The sequence below is a fragment of the Filicampus tigris genome, chromosome 4, assembly GCF_054856515.1.
Source record: "Filicampus tigris isolate MCC_2025a chromosome 4, RoL_Ftig_1.0, whole genome shotgun sequence".
NCBI classification, from domain to species: domain Eukaryota; kingdom Metazoa; phylum Chordata; class Actinopteri; order Syngnathiformes; family Syngnathidae; genus Filicampus; species Filicampus tigris.
The window spans coordinates 928,514-945,037 of record NC_141220.1 but is presented as its reverse complement, the minus strand read 5'-3'; the positions used below and the strand labels follow the sequence as shown (position 1 = coordinate 945,037).

At 41.3% G+C, this 16,524-nt stretch overlaps 1 protein-coding gene across 1 annotated transcript in view; it reads left to right on the top strand.

Annotated features, from left to right (window-relative positions):
- Positions 1–16,524, top strand: part of chmp1a (charged multivesicular body protein 1A) — a 54,765-nt gene that overhangs the window by 10,527 nt on the left and 27,714 nt on the right. Inside the window, exons 2-3 of the mRNA XM_086028254.1 lie at positions 8,546–8,565; positions 10,344–10,421. Coding sequence (XP_085884380.1) covers positions 8,546–8,565; positions 10,344–10,421 — 98 coding nt within the window. The remainder of the gene's footprint in view (positions 1–8,545; positions 8,566–10,343; positions 10,422–16,524) is intronic.

Sequence of the window (16,524 nt, the reverse complement as noted above, 5' to 3'; positions counted from 1 at the left end):
GGCACACAGAGACAAACATCCAAGACAAACAGGATTGGGATTGTCATCTGTAGGACTATATGGCCCCCAACAAAATGTTTACGACATATGAAGGTGAAAGGCTTCACCTTGCTGGCGTTAAATTGGTCTTCTCGTCAACGTCCGCACAAGTTGACCCATCGTTCACATTTATTCCTCTGAGTTTTTGGCTTCGGGAAACAAAAAAAAATAAAACATTCTTATGTGGACGGTCATTGTGTCTCAAGTCGTTTCTGCAAGTTCCATAGCAGTGTTTACTTGGCATGTTTTTTTCTGAGATAAACAGGCAGAAATCAAGCAGTACTAACACGAGTCGTCTGCGAGTGCTTCTACCGTATTTTCTGGACTATAAGCCGCTACTTTTTTCCTAGGTTTTGAGCCATGTGGCTTATGGAACGGTGCGGCTATTCTGTGGATTTTTTTTCCGAAGGAGCCGCAAATAGTCCAAACAATGGAGCCATAGCTCCCATCGACTAAAAGACAGAGACAGAGTTTTACTTAACTACTACTTTACTGAGGTTTTAATATAATTTTAAACAGCAAAATTGCCAAAACAACCCGTGCCGCCATGCTCGCTGACGCAGGGGCATACATCGATAACGTCACCCAAAGTGTCCTTGTTCTGCAACTTTTATACACTTGTAACCTGTGCCCTCGACCCCTTAGTGTACTCGACTACGTGTGCACTTCAGCGAAGACCGTAGGGTGTGGGTATTGGGATTGAGCCTATGCATTAGGTGGTATGATAAGATAAGATAAGATAAGAATGCCTTTATTGATCCCACAGTGGGGAAATTTTCATTGTTACAGCAGCAAAGATATAGGTCACACAGGGACGGCGGCATAATGTGGCCATTAATGTATAACATTGACGGCAAACATTTAGGATCAAACCTATGTAAATATACGCAGTAACGTGTATATACACACCAACCTACATCTACATAAAAAGTATGAGGAACACTCATTTCGGCCTGTACATAGTACAGAGGAAAAAATACTAAGTAAGTAAGTGACAGTGCTGCAGTGCTGTAGTGAAATGTAAGGGACAGCATTGGATAAAAATAAAACTAGACTAACAGTAGTGGGGAATGTTGAGTATTGCACGGTATTACAGTAGTGGGGAATATTGGGTATTGCACGATATGAGCTCAGGTGCAGGACTGCACAATTGCACTAATGTCCGCCAGTTTGTAGAGACTACACAATGTTCTTGTTAAAGAGTCTGACAGCAGCAGGCAAGAAGGAACGGCGGAATTTCTCCTTTGCACAGCGAGGGTGTAACAGTCTGTCACTGAAGGAGCTGTGGAGTGCTGTTAGGGTGCCCTGGAGGGGGTGGTCCTGGTTGTCCAGCATTGATGACAGCTTGGCCAACATCCTCCTGTCCCCCACCGAGTCCACAGAGTCCAGATAGCAGCCCAGGACAGAGCCGGCCCTCCTGACCAGTTTGTCCAGCCGCTTCTTGTCCCGGGCCGAGACGGCGCCTGCCCAGGTGACCACTCCCTGGAAGATGACCGATGCAACCACCGAGTCATAAAAGTTCCTGAGGAGTGGCCCCTGAACCCCAAAAGACCTCAGTCTCCTGAGTAGGAAGAGTCTGCTCTGACTCTTCCTATAGAGGGCGTCTGTGTTGTCGCACCAGTCCAGTTTATTGTTCAGAACACCCAGGTACTTGTAAATTGAGACTCTCTCAACATCTGTTCCCCGGATATTCACTGGTGCAGGTGAAGAGTGCTGGCGCCTACCGAAATCCACCACCATTTCTTTGGATTTCCCCGCATTGATCAGGAGGCGGTTCTGCTGGCACCAGTCCACAAAACCCTGAGTAAGTTCTCTGTACTCCCGATCATCTCCGCCTGTGATGAGGCCGACAATCGCAGAGTCGTCAGAGAACTTCTGCAGGTGACAGGTAGGGGTGTTGTAGTTGAAGTCCGAGGTGTAGAGGGTGAACAGGAAGGGAGCCAAGACAGTTCCCATCCCGGCCCTAGAAAGTTCTCATCCCGGCCCTAGCGTCCCTTTCAAGTTCATTTTGTCTTCCTTGTTATCTATATTTTGATTGATTCATTCATAACTGTTGCTGTTATAACTGACTGAATGCTTCACAGACAATAGTAACTTTTGATCGTTTAATTACCTCACATGTTTCGGCGTGCTACTTCCGCCTTCATCAGAGTGTCACTGCTGTTGTTCTGACAGGTCTTTATCAGCTGATGTTCAATGAGGGCACACGCCGAAACATGTCAGGTAATTAAACGACCAAAAATCACTATTGTCTGTTATAAACGAATCAATCAAAATATAGTCATTCATGCCTTTGTTACATCCCGGCTAGATTACTGTAATGCACTTTATTTTGGAGTCAGCCAGTCCTCTCTCAAACGTCTCCAGTTGGTCCAAAACGCTGCTGCCCGCCTACTAACTGGAGCGCGGAAGATGGAGCACATAACACCAAATCTGGCCTCCCTTCACTGGCTCCCAGTGCATTTTAAGGTTCAATTTAAGATACTCCTATTTGTCTATAAATCATTGAATGGCCTCGCCCCGATGTACCTCTCTGAGCTCCTCCACTTCTACGCACCTTCCCGCAGCATCAGCTCTGCGGACCAGGCGCTGCTCGAGGTGCCGAGGACTAAGCAGATCCTCAGAGGGGATCGAGCTTTTTCGGCTGCTGGTCCTTCCCTTTGGAATGACCTCCTCTTGGATGTTAGGCAAGCCCCCTTTCGGTCCACATTTAATTTCTATTCTCTGGCTTTTGATCCGACCTGACATTTGCAGCTCTTTTCCAGTATCTATTGTATATAGTGTTTTATATATATTTATTATGGCTATTTTGTTGTTTGTATGTAAAGTGCTTTTGTTACAGCTCTAGCTGTTATGAAATGTGCTATATCAATAAAATTGTATTGTATAAATTATAGACTATTACATATATGCCGCCCATTGATTGGACGCGAGACTCCAGTTCCTTTTACAGATGTTTATTGCACAGCGAAACCAGCCATAACACACCAACACACCGTAGAACTAAAAGTTCAGAAATACAACATAAAATAATATATTACATTTACGACAAAGACAGCTTTGCTTAGCGTCAAAATGAATCACGATAGACAATGCAAAATAGCACTGACCACTTTGGCCTGCTTTTAACCAACGGCAATCTTCTCTGAGAGATAATCCTTACAGTCAAAAATGTGATGCTTCAACAAACTTGTTTTATTAACTTTGTATATTCACTTGACTTTGTCAAAACGAGGAATTACGAGGAAAAGGTAAGCACCATGCATGGTGAATGCCACTACAACAAGTGCTTTTCATTCTCTGTGTGACGCGTACAGAGATTCTGTAAGACGCAACTTCTGGTATGACATTTTCAAAATAAAGGCATATTTCAAAATAAAGATGGCAATCATTACAACATGGACGGGTGAAAATGCACTATGTTTAGTCCGTCTTTTTTTTAAGTTTCCCGTTTATCGCGTGCAAAACGTGCGTCCGTCAAAGACTGATAGATGGACCAATCTGTCGATCAGACAGAATGCCCACCTGTAAATCATGATTTTAAAAACATCAATTTATGTTTACTTAAGTTTTTATTTGATTGCTTAATTATGTTAAACATCAAAGTGGGGAAACTATGCTTGACCTCTGTATGGTGTACGCGGGTCTGTGGGACCCGTTCAGTTTTTATTAAAAGAAAAATGACCCAAGGCATATCACAAACCTTCTCATCGTGATAACACACTGTTATGGGATTTTCTTTTTTTTTTCTTTGTTCTTTTATTACATTTTATTCTTAAAAAGGAGTAACCATTAATTCATAAATGTGATAAAGTTAAAGGGCAAATATTAACAATGTTTGCTGCTCATATGACTTGCAGTTGTGATGTAGTAAATATCTGTTGAGTATTTTAACAGAAAATTATTTGATTGTGTTGGTTTGAAAACCCAAAACTCTAGCCGGTCCATTAGACCCATCAACACTGGCTGAGTAACAAAAATACGAACACCATGCAAGAGTTAAAAAAATAATTTAAGAAGACAAATACTTTTTCATAGCACTGTAGGTTTGACAGTACACAAGCGCGTCATTCTTAGCCATTTTTCCTGAGTCGAGTGGGCATTTAGCAACCTGCGCGGTACATAAAGTACTAAAGTTTGCCGATCTGTCATTTGTCATGCGTCAGCGGTCTGGGCACCCGTCCATCATCCATATGAGCATTTTGCAAGTCTTTTTTGGCATTTATCGGCAATTGCATCCAATTTGCATGCATCTATTGCACTAATTTAGTACAATTTAAAGTTCATATTTGTCAACTGTGGACATGTGAAGCCCTTTGAGACCTTTCTGTGATTAAGGGCTATATAAATATATTTGACTTGACTACAATTGTTATTCATGACTCTGACTGTATTATCCTCACTAAACTCAAGGCACTGCAATTGCACAAACTAATATCAATGCTTCATATCACACAGCCTTAGTTGTTTGTTGACGGACGTTTTTCTGACCAAAAGACAAAAGACAATTTTGGCGGATGAACATTTTCAGTGACTTAGGAATTTGGATTGGTCTCGCCTTGCCAGCTTTTGTAGGTAAGTGGTGGCCTGACACCTCGGCATACTGTCCCTGACCACCGTTTATGTCAAATGCTGGTGAGCCTGACACCAATCCCAATATTTTGCTGAAAAAAAATCATATAACCAACAAATCAGATAATTCATTAAAAAATATGTAAAGAGTTAAAACAGATTCAAATGCCCTGATACTCATCTCTGGTGACTTCAATCATGCCTCCCCTTCCTCCTCTCTGCCTTCATTCACACAGTATGTCACCTGCCACACCAGAGACAATAAACACTGGACCTTTTCTATGCCAACACCAAGGAGGCATACACATCACTGCCCCTCCCCCCGCTCGGCAAAGCTGATCACAACCTGGTGGCTCTCCAGTCTATGTACAAACCTCTAGTCCGCAGGCAGCCAGCCAGCTGTGACCCGCACGGTTCAGAGATGGTCTGGAGAGGCCAAGGAGGCCTTAAAGGACTGCTTCAGCAGAACTGTGTGGGAAGTATTCAGCGATGCTCACGGGCAAGACATTAGTAGTCTAACGGACACTGTTACAGACTATATAAATTTCTGCATGGAGAACACCATACCCACCAGGACAGTAAGGTGTTTCTCCAACAACAAACCCTGGATCACACCAGACATAAAAGCGATCCTGAAGGAGAAGAAGAGGGCTTTTGCGTCAGGCAACAAAGAGGAGCGAATGACTGTGCAGCGCCAGCTGAGGAGGAGGATCAGAGAGGGGAAAAGGTCCTACAGAAAGAGGATGGAGGAGCAGCTGCTGCAGAATAATGCCAGGGGAGTCTGGAGGGGCCTGAAGACCATCTAGAGCCACGGACAACCCAAGACTCGGACTGGGGGGGACCTGCAGTGGGCAAATGAGCTGAACCTCTTTTTCAATAGGTTCGATCAGATGCCTGCCCCCACTCAGTCTCTCCTGCTGCAGCCTCCACCTACTCCTCGTGCTCGGTGTGTCACCCCCTCCCCCCCTTTCTCCACAGTCTCCAGCTCCCAACTACACCAGACAGCCACCACTCCCTCCTGCCCAGCCTGGGCCCTCACAACATCTCAGGTGAAGAACCAGCTGAAGAAGATGAAGGCAAGGGTCCAGAGGGCATCAGCCCCCAGCTCCTCAAATCCTGCGCAGACCAGCTGTGTGGAATTGTTCAGCACATGATCAACCTGAGCATGAAGCTGGGCAGAGTCCCCCAGCTATGGAAAACATCCTGCCTGGTCCCGGTGCCAAAGGCCCCCCACCCGAAGGAGCTCAACAGCTTCAGACCAGTGGCGCTGACGTCTCACCTGATGAAGACCCTGGAGAGACTGGTCCTTGTCCACCTGCGCCCCCTGGTGAGCTCCTCAATGGACCCACTCCAGTTCGCATACCAGCCTGGCATCAGTGTGGATGATGCCATCATCTACCTCCTCCACACTTCACTCTCCCACCTGGAGAAGGCGGGAAGCACTGTGAGGATCATGTTCTTTGATTTCTCCAGTGCTTTCAACACCATCCAGCCCATCCTATTGGGAGACAAGCTGGAGTGGGCGGGGGTGGCCCACCACCTCACCACATGGATCCAGGACTACCTCACAAACCGGCCACAGTATGTGAGGACACAGGACTGTGTGTCTGACGTGCTCCTCTGTAGCACGGGGGCACCACAGGGAACTGTCTTGGCTCCCTTCCTGTTCACCCTCTACACCTCGGACTTCAACTGCAGCACCCCTACCTGTCACCTGCAGAAGTTCTCTGACGACTCTGCGATTGTCGGCCTCATCACAGGCGGAGATGATCGGGAGTACAGAGAACTTACTCAGGGTTTTGTGGACTGGTGCCAGCAGAACCGCCTCCTGATCAATGCGGGGAAATCCAAAGAAATAGTGGTGGATTTCGGTAGGCGCCATCACTCTGCACCTGCACCAGTGAATATCCGGGGAACAGATGTTGAGAGAGTCTCAATTTACAAGTACCTGGGTGTTCATCTGAACAATAAACTGGACTGGAGCGACAACACAGACGCCCTATAGGAAGAGTCAGAGCAGACTCTTCCTACTCAGGAAACTGAGGTCTTTTGCAGTCCTGCACCTGAGCTCATATCGTGCAATACCCAACATTCCCCACTTCTGTAATACCGTGCAATACTCAACATTCCCGACTACCGATAGTCTAGTTTTATTTTTATCCAATGCTGTTCCTTACATTTCACTGCAGCACTGCAGCACTGTCACTTACTTAGAGTATTTTTCCTCTGTACTATGTACAGGCTAAAATGAGTGTCCCACATACTTTTTATGTAGATGTATGTTGGTGTGTATATACATGTGTATATACACACGTTACTGCGTATATTTACATAGGTTTGATCCTGAATGTTTGCCGTGAATGTTATACATTAATGGCTACATTATGCCGCCATCCCTGTGTGACCTATATCTTTGCTGCTATAACACTGAAAATTTCCCCACTGTGGGATCAATAAATCCTTCTTATCTTATCTTATTTTTTTGGTCCCTTAACGCAAACAGCACAGGTGTCAAACTCAAGGCCTAGGGGCATGATCCGGCCCGCAACCTCATTTTATGTGGCCCGTGAAGGCAAATCATATGCGTCCATTCATTGTTTCTTGCAAATTGTGTTCATTTTTAACAACACTGAGATGCAATGTGTTATTACCAATCCTCCCCTTTAAAATAAATTGAAAAAACTAATTGAACAAACAATTAATTACTGGCTTCTAATTTCAAAACTAGCTATCCATCAATTTGGTGTGTGTATGTGATCATATAAGTGTTAGGGGTGGGAATCTATGGGCACCTCACGATTCGATCCGATTCAGATTCTGAGCCTCACGATTCGATTCAATTCCGATTCAGAGGCTAATGATTTGATTTCATTCCGATTCCGATGCATCACTACATTGGATTACATTTTATAGTCCATGTGAAACACTGGTACCTTTTTTAAAACAAAAAAAACTCAAGGAAGAGCCAGTATTTTTTTTCTTATTTAAACTTTTTTTAATTTAAACTTTAAATATAGATTATTAATACCTATGAATCAATTCAGAATCGTTTTAATATGCCGAACGATGCATGGAAAAAAAAAAAGATTATCGTTCTCACCCTTAGTATGTGAATATACATTTATATGGGTTCATAGTCATAACAGCCCTCAGAGGGACACCATGACTACGATGTGGCCCGCGACAAAAAATGAGTTTGACACCCCTGGCCTACAGTAACAAATATATTAATTATAGAACATATTACTGTTTACCATACGTTGGCTTGTATTTTTTTTAACTTAACTGTGTATGTGTAACATGGTTAAGTGTTGTGTAGGGTAGGAGCCGTGCGTGTTGCAGCAACTTTGTCTGCATATTGGTGGTGCTGACTAGCCTTGCTAAGGGAGCGGTAATCCACTCACCATGATACGCTACATCATCTCCGCTACTAAATTTAATGAACGTAACTTGATAGACAAGCAGCTATAAGTTCCTTCTAGCCGTGGAAATGTGAGAACTGTCCATGTGTTGTCAGTATAGCCTATATTGCAGTTAAACCAATCATATCGCCGATCCCACCCACCACCACCTTGATTGGTGACTCTGACAAGATGCATTTATTTAGATTTTTGATTCTGTTACATTTTTCATGGCATGTTTAGTGTAAATTTTTTAATGTACTATACCATCATAAAATAAAAGTCCAATAATTAAATACCTACACCATAAAGTATAGAAATTGTTCATTCAATGAATGTTTATTTAAATAGGTTCACTTTAGACTATTCTAATTCAATTCTAATTATTACATATCTACTTTTCTCTTTAATTATTTAATGTTTGATTTTCTTTATCTTTAATTGCAGCGAAGAAAGCATTTAAAATGCCACGTTGTCCTGTTTCTATGATATGTGGTAAATAATCCAAATGTTTCCTGTTTGTCTTTCCACAGACACATTTTTCCAATTAAAGGTATGTATTCAATATTTAGAAATAAAGTGGCATATATGTCAGGGTTGTACATTAAGCTTTTTTATGTGGTAGACCAAAAGAGCCATGTTTTGGTCAGAACCGGCGCTGGGCCTATACATTTAATGATATAATCAGATAAGTTTAAATGATTATTTCATATTTAGTGTCTTAACACTGTATTATTCAACACTTTAAGAAAATATTACTTCTGTGTAGTAGGGATGTAACTGTACGCTAAATCACATTTCGGTTCGGTTTTTTGGAAACTTCGGTTCGGTATATTTTCGGTACAAAAAAACTTTTTTTAAAATTTTTTTTTAATATGTTTATTTTGAAAAGATGACAAATAAATGGTAATTTTTTTTAGAAAAAATAAAGGAAAGCGAGCCATTTTGGTGATATTCTAAGAAATTACACCAGAATGAAAAATACACTAACAATAAAGATCTCTTGATTTAGTAAATTAAGACACTGAAATCTTTAAACACTCAGCAGCAAAAGCCTATGACGCACCTAAGTATTCAAGTTAAAGATAAGTTGTCATTACAGTACATGTATACACTTTTTGTGAAAAAAAAAAAATACATACAATAACAGTTACAATTATTGCTAACTATATTAAAACTCTTTACAATGAAATTTTTTTTTTAAGTCTTTATGAAATTGTATATGCTTTTTAGGCATTGAAATCTTTGAATGTTTAACAGCATATTTAACGAATTGGGTTATCTGTGTTCTGGTTGGATTTGTGTGTTGCTGAATTGTGATGTTTCCGAGGTTCATGAATGCATCGTGCGGCAAGCGAGTGGAGCAGCGGAGAAAGAAGAGCGTGAGCAGTTGTACTTGGATTAATAAAAACATGTGATAATTAAACTATGTCTGATGGCGTGTTCCTGGAAGACGCAACAATATGATAAATCTCGCTATTTAAGTTTGCTCCCTCGTTTAAGAAACATTCGCAGTCGGATGATGCCGTGCATGTTAGACGTGTTACCTGCTGCCCATCTCATGTAGCAATGTCGGCACACAACTTTCGGACGTATCCACGCACCTTTCCCCATCGGCGATGGGAAACAGGAAAGCCAGAATGTTCCCAAACAGGAAACCGCAGTGTACGCGGGGACCTTGGAGCTCTGGCTCTTTTCTGGCTCTCTTTTGTGCCGCCACTCTTGTCTCCCGCATGCAACAGTCAGCGTCCGTGCGTAAGCTCGCGCTAATAAGTGGACCGAACCGAACGCACGTGGACCGAACCGAACATGCCATACCGAAAAGTATTAATACACCCGTATGTACCGTTATACCCCTACTGTGTAGTAACTCTTTTTGCATGATATTTTTTTTGCGGTATACTGTAAAATGTAACTGAATATTTAACATATATATATATGTATGTGTATATATATATGTATATATGTATGTATATATGTATGTATGTATATATGTATGTATGTATATATATGTATGTATGTGTATATATATGTATGTATATATATATATATGTATGTATATATATATATGTATATGTATATATATATGTATATATGTATATGTATATATATATGTATATATGTATATGTATATATGTGTATATGTGTATATATATATATATATTTATATGTGTATATATATGGATATGTATATATATATATATATATTTATATGTGTATATATATGGATATGTGTGTATATATATATATATATATATATATATATATGTATATATATTGTTAATGTTGAACTCTTGAGTAGAATTTCTTATGTTTTTCTTTGGCTACCAGTTCACCTCCAAACAACTGGAGAGACTAGCCAAAAAAGCAGAGAAGGAGTCTGAAAAGGAGCAGGCCAAGGTCAAAAAGGTGAGCAAAATCCCACATTATTGATTGTTTTGGATGCACTAAATGTAAGGGGTTTAACCCTACAACACTAACGTCAGGTGATTCCCACCCACAGAATTGTTTTCATGTGATATTTTGTATTGGGAAATTATAGAAGACAACGGTGTAACGGTACGCTAACTCACTTTTCGGTTCGGTTTCTTGGAAACTACGGTTCAGTATATTTTTGGTACAAAAACAACATTTTTTTTTTTTAAAATATGTTTATTTTGAAAAGATGACAAGTAAATGGTATATTTTTTTTAGAAAAAAAAAATAAAAACGAACCATCCCGGTGACATTCTAAGAAATTACACCAGAATAAAAAAATGCACTAACAATAAAGATTAATTAATTAATACTCTTAATTTTGTAAATTATTAAGACACTGAAATCTTTAAACATTCAGCAGCAACAGCCTATGACACATCTAAGTATTCAAGTTAGACAAATTGTCATTAGAGTACATATACACTTTTTGTGATGAAAAAAAATACATACAATAACAGTTACAATTATTGCTAACTGTATTAAAACTCTTGAAATGAAATACAGTAACTTTAAAGTCTTTTTGAAATTATTTACACTTTTTAGGCATTGAAATCTTTGAATGTTCACTGAACGCATTGTACTGCTAGCAAGAGAAGCAGCTGAGAACAAAAACCAGAGCTGTTGTACTTTGTTTTTGTCTAAAAATACTGCTCGCTTCCTCGTCTAAGAAACATTCAAAGTCGGATATTCGTTATGTTAGACGTGTTACCTGTAACATAGCCGCCAATCTCATGTAGCCATGTCGGCACACAACTTTGGGACTTAATACGTGTACCTTTCCCCTTCGAGGCTAGGCTTGTTTGCATATGCCATTATAATGCCATTTATCCATGCATTTATGATTTATCACGGCTTTTGACGTCCTGGCTTCTCTTTAGTGCCACCACCCTCCTCTCCCGCGTGCAACAGTCAATAGCGCCCGTGCGTAAGCTCGCGCTAATAAGTGGACCAAACCCAACGCGAGTGGACCGAACCGAACATGCCATACAGAAACGTATTAATACACCCACGTGTACCGTTACGGCCCTAATGAAAACTGTATTTTAGTCGGGATATTATATTGGGTTAAATGTACCCGACGTTAGTGATGGTGTTACTAATTTTAACGTTGGTGTTCTAGGTTTCGAAATTATTTGTAATGGACTAAGTAGATTGGATAATGATGTTTTAACCAGCAGTGCCTCACATAGACTGTGTTCAGTTTGGTTCACACTGACTTTTTTGCACCACGGTCTGTGCAGTAAAAAGATATTCATTGCATCAAATACCTGATATTGCCTGACAAATGTAGCAGAAGTTTATTGCGTCTTAATATTCTTTATATAATTTACAATATTTTTTCCAGATGATGTTGAGAAAGAACACCAGCGCATGCCCACTAGGGTTGGGCATCATTTGAATTTGGACGATTCCGGTTCCGATTCCGTTTTTTTATTCGATTCCGGTTCCTAACGATTCTCGATTAAGAAGAAAAAAAAGAAAAAAAAATAGTTAGTTTTGGACAAATGACATGAACTTCTCTGTTCTTGAATTTCATGAACTTTTTACTGTTTGTGAACTTTACTATGAATTACTCAAAGGGCTGTTTTTAACCAGTATATTTATTTTTATATTTTTTGTTTTATTATTTAGTATTATTTTTCAAAGAAGCTTTATTTTTGAGAAGTTCAAGACAGTACAATAATGCAGGTGTTACTGAAAGCATACTGAACACAGATGATGGGCTAACCCAGTGGTCGGCAACCTTTCACACTCAAAGAGCCATTTCGACCCGTTTTCCACGAAATAGAGAGCACTGGGAGGCGCAAACACTTTTGGACATTAACCAGCTTGTTTGAGTTCCCAGGCACCGCTTCGTTCAAGTTGTATAATACCTTGTATTGCTATTGCACACTCACGTCCACATTTTACTACCTACAAAATACATACAGTTGGTAAGTTGACGCTTGAATTGACTAAAAGAGTATAAAAACCAAGCTGGCGATATCCTCTACTTCAAAGTCGCTCATGTGAAGTCCCCTTCGTGCCCCCAGCCTTTGAAACATCAGACCAGCTAACACACCTGCCCCATACAATGCAATACAACACATCTTCATTTTGGCTACAACGCCTTCACAAAATGCCTTCATTTTGGTTTAAAGCCATGAGTGATGCAGTAAATAAAACAATGATCCAACTAACCGCATCTAAAGTGCATGTTAAATTGAAACGGAGACTTACCTCACGACACACATGGGGGGGTCTTTTTGCAATGAAGTATGTCATCGAACCATATTAAACAAACAAGCCAACGTAATACAGCGAACCTTACTATTTTCACTTATTGTCTTAAAAAAAAAAAAAAAGATCGCAATCAGCAGACGGAGGACACTTCATTGTGTTGCACACACCTCTGGCCGTGACATTGTGCTTTACTTGAGTATTTGCTTTTTTCAACACTTTAAAATTGGCTAGAATTGCATAAAAATTACAAACGAAGTAGGGACGAACCATTAGAATCAATTTGTGATAAAAATGAATTTGACCATATTTGGACTTCAGCGATTTTCGTCCGACAGTGACTATATTATTTTAATATTTTGCGGTCACAACAATCTTGCAGTTTACCACTACAATCAAACAAATGAACAAACACAAATAAACTACTTTGTTCAGATACTGTGCAGTTTTGGTGTCGCTGGACTTTTCGAGCATGCCGGCTGCCTGCTGACACGTCATCCAGTCATCCAAACGTCTCTGAAGAAGGCGAATGCTGATCACCAAAATTGCACTGTTGTTGTCTGAAGAGAGAAGTCAAAAACTTTGACTTATAAGAAGACATGATACACGTTTTTGAGTCAAATAACATAATAACGAATTGGGTTATCTGTGTTGTGGTGACATTTGTGTTTTGCTAAGTCGTGTTGTTTCCGAGGTTCCTGAATGCATCACATAGGGTTGTCACAATTAGGGATAGAACGATATGGGTTTTCCAGGGCCGATACCAGTTATGAGTAGTCCAGGAGGCCGATAACAGATATTTGAAGCCGATATTAAGACGCATAAAAAAGGAAAAAAATTGTCCAATTTTAGAATAATAAAAACTCCAGCTCTTGACTGTTTATATGACTGTAAGCACATGTTTATGAAACAGCTTTTGTGATTTGCAATATGTTAAAGTTGTTTTTATATCTTAGAAAATGTACAATTTAGTTTTAAAATTCTAACAAAATGTACAGCGAGCTCCCAGGCTTGGCAGCATGTCTTGTAAAGTTAAATGAAAACATACAATTAAATATCTCCTTTAGGTTTACAACAGTATAAGTTTCCCCCAAATTCAATATACGGTACTGTAATACAAATGTTCATCTTTCATGTCATGTCATCTTCCAAACCGCTTATCCTATATAGGGTCGCAGGGAGTTGCTGGAGCCTATCCCAGCCGTCAATGGGCGAAGGCAGACTACACCCCGAACTGGTCGCCAGCCAGTCGCAGGGCACTTGTTTATCTTTCATGTATCACTTATCTTTGTTTTAAAGGTCAAAAACAAAAAAGTGCATCCTCAACACAGCAACTGGCCAGCGGCAAAATGAACATCTCATCAATGCGACTGTCTTCTCTTTTGTTTCTTTTTGTGGGTGTTCCTTTATTCTTGCTTGTCTCATATGCAGCTGCCGTCTTAGTCATCCTGGCTTTCTGTGGCAGAAAGTTGTGACACAGGCACAGCCGTTATTGACTTTCACTCGCAGTGTTTACTTTAAATTTCTGCTCCAGCTTTAATGTGGCTTGCAAACACAGACACATACACTCACATGCACTCACTCACTTCTTATTCCCTATCATTGTTATCAGCAACCTTATTTCAAGTGGTTCAGCCATGGGGTTGACGCAGAAAATTAGTGGCTAGTTGGGAGTTATCCTGCGAGCTTACTACTAGTGGGAGGTGGGAGGGAGGTGGCAGCTTTATTTACATGGACATTTAATACACTAGGTGACTTGATGTGTTTTGTACGGAAGTAAAATTGCTCTAAATTCAAGTGATTCACACTTCAGGCATGTGTAGAGAGACTGAGAGTGAGCAGAGCTGCTGCTTCACTTGTGTTTATATAATGATGATAATGGGCTCATAGTAATGTTACAAGTCGTGAGTTGTAGAAGAGATTTACTGGGCACTTGACAATTTTTTGCCGGTCCGGCCGCGACCCTCCACCCTTGACTTGGGTACCCTTCCGGCCGCGACCCTCCGGCCATATTCATAAACATTGTCAGCCCCCGCCCCATTCCACCCCCCGACCCCCCAAAAAACCAAAAAAAAAACGTCTGCTGCGGGAGGGACGCTAACGGCACAGGCTTTTTAAGGATCATTAGCTGGCTAATTTACTATTCAAACCGTGTCCTGTGGACACGCTTCAAATGCGCAGTATATACCCAACTGCGTGCTTCCTTGCATTGCAATACCACAATCCCTATAAAAGCAGTTGTCGGTCGCGCCAACGCGGGAGTAGAAAGAAGCCTAAAAAGAAGCCTTTCACCGAGTAGGCTGAGATGATTTTTTGCCGCCTCGCGAGCACGTCACACGCATGAGGGCTGATTAGTGGACCGAACTAAAATCAACTTCCGGCCATGCTTAGTCCAGCTATTTTTTTTAAAATGTGTCACCCCCCCACCCCTCCACCCCAAAAATGGGCATCCGGCCGGGTTGGAGGGTCCGACCGGTCTGGCCCAGGGACGGACTGCCCAGCTCTGCTGATAGCAACATGTAACGGTTGCAGCAGCTAATAACGTGGCTTTATGGATGTCAAGCTTGTTGTGGACTAACTATATTACTGGAATACTTTTACTGGACCCTTGTCGACGTAATATGATTATTGATGATGGATTATGAAATTATGTCGGACATTTGAGGATGAAATGGTGAGTTGCACATTTTTTGTGTGTTAGCATTGTTTTGACTTAAATGCTCGCCGAGCCTGCAGATATGATTGTATCTTATAATGTTTGGTATCATTCGAATCTGCGGAAACTCAGTTTTCTAACCATATCTAACATGCCCAGGAATGCTTTGAAGTTGTTCAGTATGTAGTGAATGTCCCGGGTGCACGACCCAAGGTTGGAGTGGCAAAGGGTTGCTGAATTCGGATTTTTTGAAAAAATCTGATATTTTTGTGTAAGCGTTCATATTACATTTTAAATGCGACCTCGGTCTTGCCTGCTGTCACGAAAGTGACCTGCCTGCGAGACGACGTCACTCCCGTGTTTGCGGAAGTAAATGTGGTCCAGCGTGTAAAGGTGCGATTAGGTATGAGGTAGAAATAAATACAGTATTTGGGGAAAATCACCCGCAGTCAGCCACTCTCTCCTTTTTCTCTTCGTCCATTCAGCCGTTTTGATTGGCCTTGATGATGACTCCGGCCAGAAACTTTTCTTTAGGCAGCGTCTTCCGCTTCAAAATCATCATAGGTGGCAATTTCTGCCCATTACCATGGCAACCAAGCACAACAGCAAAAGCCGACTTCTCGTGCCCCGTTGTGGTATCGCTACCGTGCTGGTCCCCTTCTTCTCCACAGTGTGGTTCACCGGGATGTCGTTATTGAGCGGCACCTCCTCCATGTTGGTGATGTGGTTGGACTGGATGCGTTTGTCGGCAATCTTTTTACTACAACAGCAGCGGAAGATGGCCAGCTTTTCCTTGTAATCTGCCGCAAGTTGCTGCGCTAACGGTCGTCCTTGCCAGGATGTGTAACAATATGTTGTTATTGTTGTTATCAGTTACGCCAATACGGGGTAATCACGCACTGTTGAGAGAGTGGAGACCAAATGTGTAACTGGTTGTTGACGCTGATAAGATGCATGTTCGAATAAATGCCGACCGAGTTGGGCCAAAGCAATGTTCAACATTTCTTCTGCAAGTGTTTTTGCTCTCTGCAAGTGTTTTTTTCTCCCTCTCTCTTTTGCTCTCGCTTATAGCTTATAGCTTGCAGCTTGCAGTTTGAACTGTGCTTTGTAGGCGTGTCTCTTCGTTGGTGCCATTTTCAATGTTGTTATGCACAATGA